The 11141-nt window shown below is 36.5% G+C and overlaps 1 protein-coding gene across 1 annotated transcript; it reads left to right on the forward strand.

Annotated features, from left to right (window-relative positions):
• Positions 1-10435, forward strand: pmp22b (peripheral myelin protein 22b). Its single transcript, XM_057358967.1, has 5 exons — positions 1-157; positions 690-777; positions 895-988; positions 5364-5504; positions 8197-10435. The coding sequence occupies exons 2-5, from the start codon at positions 700-702 to the stop codon at positions 8355-8357; spliced, it is 474 nt and encodes a 157-aa protein (XP_057214950.1). The 5' UTR covers positions 1-157; positions 690-699; the 3' UTR covers positions 8358-10435.
• The last annotated feature ends 706 nt before the right edge of the window (positions 10436-11141 follow it).

Genomic DNA, 11141 nt, shown 5'->3' on the forward strand with positions numbered 1-11141 from the left:
ATAACGAGACTCTTTAAAACTACTGCTCCATACGCAATATTAATCTAGTCACAGGGATCTGGACTTTGGAAATAGCGCGGTATCTTTGGCACCACTGACGCGGCTGTATTTCGGCGTTTCCATCCGTTTTTGTGGACTTACTTTCGCTTTGCTCTCAGTAAGTTGGATTTGTGTTGCAGTTTACAGATTTACAAAACTGCGTTGCTTGTTTATGAGTATAAAAAGAATCCAGAATGGATCAGAGGGGACTGTAATATTTGTTTTTGAGATAAATGAAGACGCTGAAAGTGCTTAGTTCGTCCATAAAGTTTTAGTATGTGACTTTGTTGGGAGATGCGCACGTCTGTCGACTCTGTTAGTGTAGTGTGGTCTTTGCTCTTGTTCAGCGCATTCTGTAATACTTTTGCGCCGAAAATGATGTGTAGGCTACATAACAGAAAGGGTTATTGATATTTTAAATGTCACTGATTTACAGGAAATCATAAACATTTCATAAAAATGAAAGAATACTTTGTTTCAAAATATAACGTGTGGTAACAGTCATCCTTTTAGTCAACCGCCTGCAACTCTTTTTCCGAATTAAACGTCTGAATGCGCCATACACTATATGACGAATTACAGTATTTCAATAGCGGTGTTGTGTTTTTAAACCGTACTCTATAAACGAAACACTTTCTATGTTTGTACAGAGGAAACATCATGTTGCTCCTGTTAGTGGGAATCGTCATCCTGCACATCGCAGCGCTCGTTCTGCTGTTCGTCTCCACTATTGTCAGCGTAAGTAAAGTTATATCAAACATATTTTTTAACAAAACATTAATATCATTATTACAGAAATGAATAAAAGTGTGAATGTAATCCCCTTGTTAATCAGTGTTTTGTCTCCTCTGACAGGCATGGGTTGTTAACCCAGCCAGCAGCTCAGACCTCTGGATAAACTGCAACACTTTGAATGGAGTCACTAAATGTGACACTGCAAATACTGGAGGTACAGTAGGACCCCAATGCATCCAATGGGACACAACTGAATATGAATATTCGAAGTGCAGTTTAAAATAACTTTTAACACGAATGGTTACCAAATAGTGTGCATGCCTTTCTATAAAGGGTTAACGTGGTACCCTCGGTATGTTACACATCACAGAGGGCCTGAACTTGGCATGACTGTCAAATCCCCTCTGCCTGTTTTTTACACTTGGTAGTGGGTGTGCCCCATCTGCCTCACACCTCTATTCTGCCATCTAGGGTTGAGAACGCAAGCTCGCACTTTTAACCCACAGCAGATCCCTCTTCATGCAGACTGTATAAATAGTCTGGCTGCCGGGACCGAGCTCGGGCCCCTTGTTTGGGAGTAGAGAGTGTTGTAGAAAGGTTTGAGATCGTATGGGGTAGGGCGAGCATTTCAAGCAGCTTGGATGTAGACTGATCTGTGCGCGCTCGAGTGACGGTGTAGCATCAGGTCACGTTGAGCCGAACGCCGTGTGATTCGAGTCACACCCATGCCAGTGACACGACTGTTAACAAAACCAAGAATGCAGCCAGTTTAACAGAGAGTCTCGAAGATGTGTATCATTGCAAACACGTGACCGAGATTCTGTTACAGTACAAACTTGTTTTGTTGCTATTTTTGACTTGTGGTGCATGGCATAAAAATGATATACAGTAGAAATACAAAAAGGATACGCTTTCTTATGCATAGCATTTAAGAAGTTAAAGGTAATAACGATTTTAAAGTCCTTGACGCTGATGCTTAGCACTTTTACAGAATTGGCTGTTCTTGAAGGGTGGAGATGATGTCATAGTTTTAGAGCAAGAACCGCCTCTCTGTGCAGTTTGGTAATGGAGGCACGACCCAAATTCTTTGCTGTGTTAGTCGGTTGGCGTAGCAGCTATGATGTGTTGTGTTTGTTTAGGGCGTGGCATGGTGTGGTGCGGTGCAGGGGTGGGCACAGAGGGCTTTTCTGTCCTGCCCTCCTGTGCTTGCGGAGTCTCTGCTGCGGAGCTAGAAAAAGGGCCGTTTTTCTTGAAATGTTTACAGTTGTTGCGTAGTACGTTTTATTTTTAATGTACACTCTTATAATATACAGATTTGTCTTTAAAGTGTTTCAGATGGGGGATAGTTCACCCAAAAATGAAAATTCTTTCATCATTCGTCTCACCCTTTCTTCTGCTAAACATGAAAGAAGATATTTAGAAGAACGTTGGTAACCGGATAACATTGGTTTCCATTGTATGGACGCAAATTACAGAGGCATTTCTCAAATTGTCTTTATTTGTGTACCACCTAGAAATAGTCATATACAGGTTTTCAATGACATGAGGGTATAAATGATGACAACATTTTTATTTTTGGGTGAACTATCTCCACTACTGTAAACAGGTGTTGCTACAGTAGAGGTTTTGGAGTCAGCCCGTAAGCACATTTGACATTTTCACACTTGCATGCCAGCGTACTAACAAACCACATTGAAGTGTGCTTTACAGTGGTGGTCTCTGTGAACTCTGTTATAGTTCAGACCTTTTCCAATGTTGCCTGCTCTCACTCCAAGCAACTAAACCGAGTGAATAAACAACCTAAGATAACCTAAATGATTCAACTCTGAGAGTGATAAGGAACATTCTGGCATGAAATCTTCATTCTGATATGAGAAGATGTCTCTCAAATAAGCCTGGGATTTTATCATCTGCTAAAAGCCACATACATCACACCCAGGGCCACATGGACATACACCCTCATAATGCAAACACGAAGCGTTCATCCCTGAAATACATCACTGGTCTTGATATCCTCATAGGACGCGGGACTCAAATACTCTTGTTGTCAAGCACAAAGCAGTGCTTATAGCCACACCTAATTTTAGGAAACTACAAATGTCAATGCAGTACGGGAAGGAAAAGACTGTCTGTTTACTACATGTGAGGATAGATAAACCTAGGCAGATTATATTTTTAGGATGATAGATTACAGCAGTTTAACAGGGATTTGTTTCTATTTTTACTTCATTGTTGAGAGATACAGTAAAAGTTAATTGTACCATTTGTATGGTGGGTGTGGTAGGCCCACACTCAGCAGCCCAAAATAATATTAATGGATGTGTGCTAGAATAGTCTCCTCACATGGTGAAATGTGAAAAAAACAACAAATGGCATTTCCACAACTGTTTCCATTCTGAAACGTTTACAAGCACAAGCCATTTGAGTTATTTTGCCCTTTTAGGGATGCATGTTTGAGCTTCACAGTTTTATTGGTAATGGGATCCTTGTTAAGATTTTGGAACATTTATATTTATATTGCCAATGTTTTCATGCCAATATACAAATGAAGACAGTGTTTGCCAACATGTTTATTCACCTATCTATCGGATTTTAGGATTTGTTTGCACATTACAAAGGTAATATTGCATAGCTCTTACGCAAATGGAAGATATCCATGAATCAAAAAATAAGACAAGAAGGTCTGACTCTTTGAATTAGAATAAAGTCAGATTCGGATTTAGGCTGGAATAAAGTCTGATTCTGGCAAAAATAATAAATAAATACATAAAAATAAGACTGACACTCTGAATTAAAGTCTGATTTGGTTTTAGGCTGGTGTAAAGTCTGATTCTGGGAAAATATAAAAAAATTTAAGACTAAGGGGCTGACTCTCTGAATTAAGGCTACTTTAGGATGAAATAAAGTTCTCTCTCGGAGAGTTTAGCATGGTAGTGTACATGACATATAAATGTATTTGGTCTTGGCGGAATAGATCTAACGGCTAGACGTTGCTTTTGCCTGCAAATTACAGTCAGATTCACCTCGCGCTTAGAAAATAACTGACGCTATAGTAATGCTGACTTGCAAGGATTTACGCCCATACGCGATAGTTGAGATCAATGTTTTGGAGCCGAGATACGCAATGGTGACACGCAAGGAGAGTTTCAGTTACCAGCATATATACTTAAATGTGGATTCCATGTCTGCAAAACTAGCATTTTAATCTAAGTACTAACTAATCGATATCGAATCGAAGCCATATAAATAAGAATCGAATCGCCAATTTGGTCGCGAAACCCAGCCCTACTATGCAATAGGCTTTAGTAGTCTGGTTTTGTGTAAAGCTGGAATAGAGGACTTGGTTCTTCTTTAGGCTTGAGTAGGATCTCTGGTTTTATTGTCTAGCGTGAAGCATCCGATTCTCCTGGAGTGGTTTGACACTTTCAGTGGCTATAAGGGGAGAGGCAGACACAGCTGAACATGAGATGAAAGAGAGAGAGGTAGAAACCTGATGCTACAGGAATGACCCTCAGATAAGAAATAGACACGTTGGACGATCCACGCATTCCACTTATTTCTGCTCGGGCACATAGACGAGGCAGAGACTTAGATAAGCTTAGTATAATCACAGTAAAACGGTCTCATATGTTTTGGAGGAACAGCAGGAACGCATTCTCCTTTATTGAAGAATATTGCTGAAATTGGATTATTTGACAGTCTGTTGTCCATTACACTGAATTTGTCACCCTAGCATACAGATGGCATGCATATGGAACATTCCAGGACACAATGCATGCTACACATTAAACTAAAACATCTGCCCGTGCCTTTCCTCATCGGTCCCAAACTCATACAAGCCAGTACCACAGTACACTATTGACTTTAGATGCAAGACGGATGTCCAACAGGCTACATTTTTGTCCATGGAATCAATGCGCAAACGTTTCCTGGAATGCCGGAAATACTAATGCAAACAAAGACTTTCTCCTGTTCACACTTGTAAAAGGTTGTAAAGACTATAAATCAGGAATAATTATGACAAGCGGCAGGCTTTTAAAGCCATCAAATGCAGGTAGCATGGAGTTAATGGTACTGCCGTTTTGTTTTGGTCTTGGGCCATCAAGAGAGAATCAATATCAGGTACCGGTATCCTGCTAAGAGCTTTTAGGAACAGAATCCTCATTACGTGATAGTTCGATGCATTAAGGGTTCCTGGCAGGCTGAGAGCTCGTGGATTCTCTTGTGACTTGTATATCCATAAAAGTACTATCAAAGCTTTGAATGCAAACTCTTGACAAGAATTACAAACCGATATTCTTTGTCTGATTTTTGCTGACACGTCCGAGCTGTCAACATCAATAATAAATATATCCGAGTTGCACTGCAAATGATCAGGTACAGTCAGAAGTTGTACTGTATGTGATAGAGCAGTTATCTATTGGGAATAGCAGATGAGCTATATAAGCATAAAGCATTAAACCATTTAAAATGAGCAGCTCATTTGCTTCTAGAACAAGCATTTGTCTATAGAGCTCAAACTCCCTTAAGTGGTTTCTGGAACAAGTGAATGCCCTAATGTGTTGAAATGCTTTCTGTCTATATTGCAGTTTGGATTCAGGCGGTCCAAGCCCTCATGATCCTGTCCATCATCTTCAGCATCCTGTCTCTGTTCCTGTTTTTCTGCCAGCTTTTCACGCTTAAGAAGGGCGGGCGCTTCTTCCTCACTGGAGCCTTCCAGATCTTGGCTAGTGAGTATCATGATATGAGCAGGAGGTTTATCAGTTTGGTTGTTTGCAGATGGTAATGATGTTGACATAAAATGCTCACATGCTCAGTGCTCATTGGTAGAAATTAAATATTAATTGCATTAAATTTTCATGGCACTAAAAATGTAAAATTGATGGGTTGTTTTTAACCCATGGTTGGGTCAAATATGAAAGGTTGGGTTTGTCCCTTTTTGACCCAACCATGGGTTGAAAACAACCAAGCATTTTTTTAAGAGTGTATAAAAATAAAATGATTTTTAGGATTAGTAATTTGACGTTAAAGTAACATTTTTTACAAAATAGCTACACTGTCAGAAAACAATAAGGTTATTTTTAAAGGTACCGTTTAATGTTTTGTACGCCTAACATGTAACCGTACAATTTTTTACAGTGTGCAAAACGCTAAAAATAAGGACTGTCAAACGATTAATCGCAATTAATAAAAGAGACAATCCTGAGAAATGTAGCAGAATTAAACACACTTAGTTGTCAGTTGAAACATTAACTTGGCACCTCCTTAAGAATTGTAATAAAAAATTGTGAAACTAAATTGTAAAAAAAATATAAAACTAAAACTAAATACTACAAGTTTGTGTATAAAAAAAAAAAATATATGTAAAATGAAAATATATATTAAAAATATAAAAACATAAACATACATGTATATGTTTTAAATGTTTATTGATTTTTATATTTTATATTTATATACATACGTGTATACATATTCTAAATGTTTATTCATTTTTATATTTTGTATTTTTCTTAAATGTATGCATGTAAGTGCATGTTTTTATGAATTCAAAATTAATATGCACAGTACACAGACATATATTATGTAAACACAAACTTTTGTTCTGGATGCGATTAATCATGATTAATCATTTGACAGCTCTAATACAAATAAAACTAGACAATCCTGAGAAATGCAGCAGAATTAAACACATTTAGTTGTCAGTTGAAACATTAACTTGACACCTCCTTAAGAATTGTAATAAAAAATAGTGAAACCAAATTGTAAAAAAAATATAAAACAAACTAAATACTACAAAAACTCCAACTCAATGGAAATTTGTCTTATTGTCAAAACACTTTTACTAAAACAACAAAAAAAAAACATGAAAAAATGAATAGCCATAAAATTCATTTTATATCTTTATAAAATGTTAAAAATGTTAATAAACCTAACTTGGTATACACACATCAGGTTATCTGAGATACATTAGCATTCATTAATAAAACGTTAAAACAGGGGTCTAAGTGACATCTGAACTTCTCTGTTTCTATGGCGATGCATCAGCTATTATTGTGCCAAATGAAAGGATCTCTGGCCTTGGTGTTGTTTGTCTAAATGAGTCCTGTCAGCTCTCATTAAACAACAGACAGTGCAGGAAACCCTTGAATGTGCTCAGTATCTGTCACGGACTGACTTCCTGCAGATAATTTGGTTACGATTTCATTTTTCATTTATAAGATTAAATGACGCAGCACAGTTATAAATAGGCACCAAAATGAGCAAAAATCTCTCTCACCACAACAGAACGTATAAGATCAGATACAGATATTAGTTTCACAGTCATTCATCATAACTAGAAATAAAAACCCGGAAGCTGTAAAATGGTAGCTCGCATTACAAATGAGACTAAATTTAATTTAATTTTCATGATGTAATGAAGATGAAGCATTAATATAATTATTGTTCAAGTGTTATAAATAGTTATGTGGGCATCATGAAGACTGCTTGATCTTTCAGCAGATACTAAGGGCTTTCAGAGTTCATATCAATGAAGTGCATCGAGAGAGGACGGATGGTCCAATTAAAAGCTAAATGTCAGAGGAAAGCTGAGGGTGTAACAGCACAAAGCTAGACAGTCAAAGGTGCCCACTGGTTTGGCACTGGACACACGGCCGATGTCACAAGACAAAATGTCAAGCCTGGCACTCAGGGGGTGGCATGTGGTCCGAATGACCGAAAAGAGCCGTCTGAAAGTGCCTGGTCATGTTTCTGCCCACACACTCAAACACAATAGTTACAGACTAGGTCAAAGGTCATTAGAGTGACTAAAGTTCACTGATGTTTTATGGTTAAACGATCTGTTTAGTGTCTGACAGTGTGTTGGCATCTGTTATTTGTTTACATGCGTGCAACTGTTACAAACAGGAAAAGTACATCTAAAACATAAAATCAATTTTGTAACATAAAATCAATTTCTTCCCCAAAATTTAAAACAACTAGTGCATCATTTTAGACATGCATTCAATGTTAATCACATCCCCCACAAAAATAAGGGACTTTTTTAAAAATCAAAAGTCAAAGGTTTGGACATTTTATATTATTAATATAATTAATAGATTTGAGATATAAAGTATGATGTACAGTATGAAATAATCTTTTCAGATAAAAAACTGCCAACAGTATTGAATTAAAACTATTAGGCTAAACATTGTTTTGTAAAGTACTTCATGTATTGGCACAGTTTGTAGGCCTACAAAAGACTTGATGTTAAAATGTTTTTAAGAACTTGAGAAACATAAATTCAGTCCATGTTTAAAATGTTGACAAATTCATAATAAGAATATTATTAAAATTATTGAAGTACGGTTGATCGTTTAGAACATTATTGAAGTACGGTTTCCTTTTTCATCTTGACATCTAACGATCTTTTCTCTCCTCCAGGTCTTTTCGTGATGTGTGGAGCTATCATTTATACGGTTATGAACAGCAATTGGGTCCATCCTTCATTGTTTTACGGCTATTCCTACATCCTGGCTTGGGTGGCCTTCCCTCTTGCATTTATAAGCGGTTTAATCTACGTCATTTTGAGAAAACGGGAGTGAGGTGGCGCCCCCCGGTGGTCGTCGCCTGAAAATAATGCTTTGAAGCCAAAGTATCGCACTGCACCCGCTGAAAAAAAGAAATCCCGCAGTATCTTCATCACGGGGAGTCAGTCAAAAATCTACCCCACTGCCACCCCACAAAGACATGCTCAATACTGTCATCATCTGAAGATGTATATAGTATCTATGGTTTAAAACCTATTTATAACACTTTTTACATATATGTACATAGTATTTTATGTTTGCTTGTTTGACAACGAACCTCTGAAAAGCTTTAAGTGCCTAGAGCGTGTTTGTCTCAGAAACGTGACTCATTAGCCATAATGTGTGTTTGTGTCGTTTTCTTTCCTTAAACTGCCAAAAAATACATATAAAAACGGTTTCTGAGGTATTTTAACCAAAGTGCATGTATTAAATTTTAGGGAAAGTGACGTGTTTTCAGTGAAGCTGAGAATTCATAGATGAAGAATGAAGTAACCTTGTTTAGAAAAGCAGTTTTTTTCCTAATAATTTCAATGCTTTTTTGTTTGTTTTTTTCTGTTTTCCAACAAAAATGGTGCTATGTATTTACCATTCCTTTGACTAATAGCCATTCGGCCTTGATTTAGATTATAGGCTTACATGACTGAAAGTCCAAATTAGAACACCCTTGAATAGATTAAATATATTGTGCTTGTGCCTAATTGATGCTGTACATACAGTACTTACCAAAAGTTTCATTTTATAATAAACAAACAAAACATGTTTTGAGTAACACGTTTAGTTTCGGGAGACGAGAGATTAGGAACTATCGTAGTGCCGATTAATTTTAGTGGAGTTTCTGAAGTTACTTTAAGAGCAGTATTAGCAGCAGGATTTGAGAAAAGAAGTAATTCATTCAGCGTAATAGACGTTGATTTTGTGTCGCATTGTAAACGTGAAAATGTGAAGCGTATTGTGAAGACGGTGAGTTCATTTGTTAGCCATGTGCTGGCATCACAATCAGGGCATTACGTCATTTAATTCTCGAGGAGGAGACTCTGCATATTAACAGCAGACTTTAACAATAAAAATATCAAAATATAGATGTATAGCCCCTCTCTTTTTCAATACTTGAAATATAACTTGCTTCAATATTTACCATCCTGGGATGCTGTTTCCCCTCTACAACTTACAGTCATTTACAACGTAGGCCTACTGTATACTATGTGATTGTATTCAAATCAACTTATCACTTATAATTTTAAACATGTAAAGGCCTTGAACTGAGGACCATGTATTAGATGTTTATTAAACGGCTTTACCTGCAACACTGAAATAAATTGTTTTGTTATGATGAATTGATTATGTTGAAAATTGATACAGTGATGGTCAACAAATGTCTAAATATATCCCCTATCTGTCTGTTTAGCTTGTATGCATTCATGAAAAAAAATGGAAAATTTTGTGCATTTAGCTTGTGATTAGGGCAGCATACTTAAGGTACAAATGAACAGTTTAACACCTTAAAGTGTACTAATATGTTAAGTGTCTATTAGGGTAGATAAGATGCATAGATTCTGTACATTTCCAACTGATTTTAAAGAGTACAGCCTAAGAACATCAAGCTAAAGGTATGTGTTATTTGCCAAGTTTTTTTCTGACAACGCAGAATTATTTATTTTAATCCATTTTTTTTGTCTATGTCTGTGAATGCATTTAGAGATTTATAAACACCTTTAAATGTTCATATCATTGTTTGGTCTATTCTGACATGGGACCAGCACTCAGAAAATGGTGCATGTGCTCTTTTCCCAGCATAGAAATAAACTACAAATATACAAACGTTACTTGATTTTTTTCACTAAAACCCTCTAATAAATAAAGTGTTGTACTAATTAGACAACGAAAGGGTTTCAAACATTGTAATATTTTTATTTGCTCCTTCTAAAAACATCTGTGAAGGAAACTCGTACTGTACCGTGTATGAAGTCTGAGGGAGTGTGACCTCTGATGAAGACTGTTTAATTTAGTCTGTGCCTCTGATTCACTTCTATTGTAAAAGCTTGTGTTTGTGTGTTCATTAAAACTATTAAAAAGACATATTGCCTGCCGGAAAATTGTTTGCCTTTTTACTACACATCTATAAGTAGCCTAAACTACAAAGTAAAAACTGAAGGGTGCCTAAAGTTGTGGTACTCGTCTGGTGGGCCTGGGTCTGTTGACAAAACAGTAAATGAACAGTAAAAAACAATATGTCTCTGTGGTAGGTGGCCCTTCGTTTATGGGAAATGTATAATCTTAAAACCAGCTGAGAACTACTAAAGAGGAATTTAAGGAAGTGGTGCCACATTGTGGCAGTTTTGTAATAGTGCAGCCTAAAGTGCAGGTCAATGGTTTAGCGAAAGGCTGCCATCTGGTGTTGGAAATAAAAATTACGCCGAGTAGAAATTCTGATTCTCTTAAGTATTTTTCTATGGGCTTATTAATTTATTTAAATAAAAACACGTTCTTTACGAAGTTTTTTTTTTTTTACAGTAAATATAGTTTAACTATGATATTTTTAAAACCAACATGGTAGGCCAATATAAATGATATGCCAGAAAGAAAATACATTCACTTAGCCTACTACTCTTACTATAATCTAATCAAGTTTTCCTAAAATATCGTGTCATTTATCCTTGTCAAATGAACAAGTAAACTAGAAAAAATAAACTATAAATAAGCCGGTTAGGCTACTTTACAATAAATTACATTTCGGTATCTTTTTTCTTAAAAAAAAAGCTACACATCACTACGATCGGTTGGATCACTAAGATCTCTGCA

Source organism: Triplophysa rosa, linkage group LG18 (assembly GCF_024868665.1).
Source record: "Triplophysa rosa linkage group LG18, Trosa_1v2, whole genome shotgun sequence".
Lineage (NCBI taxonomy): Eukaryota > Metazoa > Chordata > Actinopteri > Cypriniformes > Nemacheilidae > Triplophysa > Triplophysa rosa.

Excerpts from the sequence above, each read along its gene's own strand:
- pmp22b (XM_057358967.1), top strand. The coding sequence starts at position 700 with ATGTTGCTCCTGTTAGTGGGAATCGTCATCCTGCACATCGCAGCGCTC. Across the intron at positions 989-5,363 it reads TGACACTGCAAATACTGGAG|TTTGGATTCAGGCGGTCCAA; the intron begins GTACAGTAGGAC and ends TCTATATTGCAG. Across the intron at positions 5,505-8,196 it reads AGCCTTCCAGATCTTGGCTA|GTCTTTTCGTGATGTGTGGA; the intron begins GTGAGTATCATG and ends TCTCTCCTCCAG.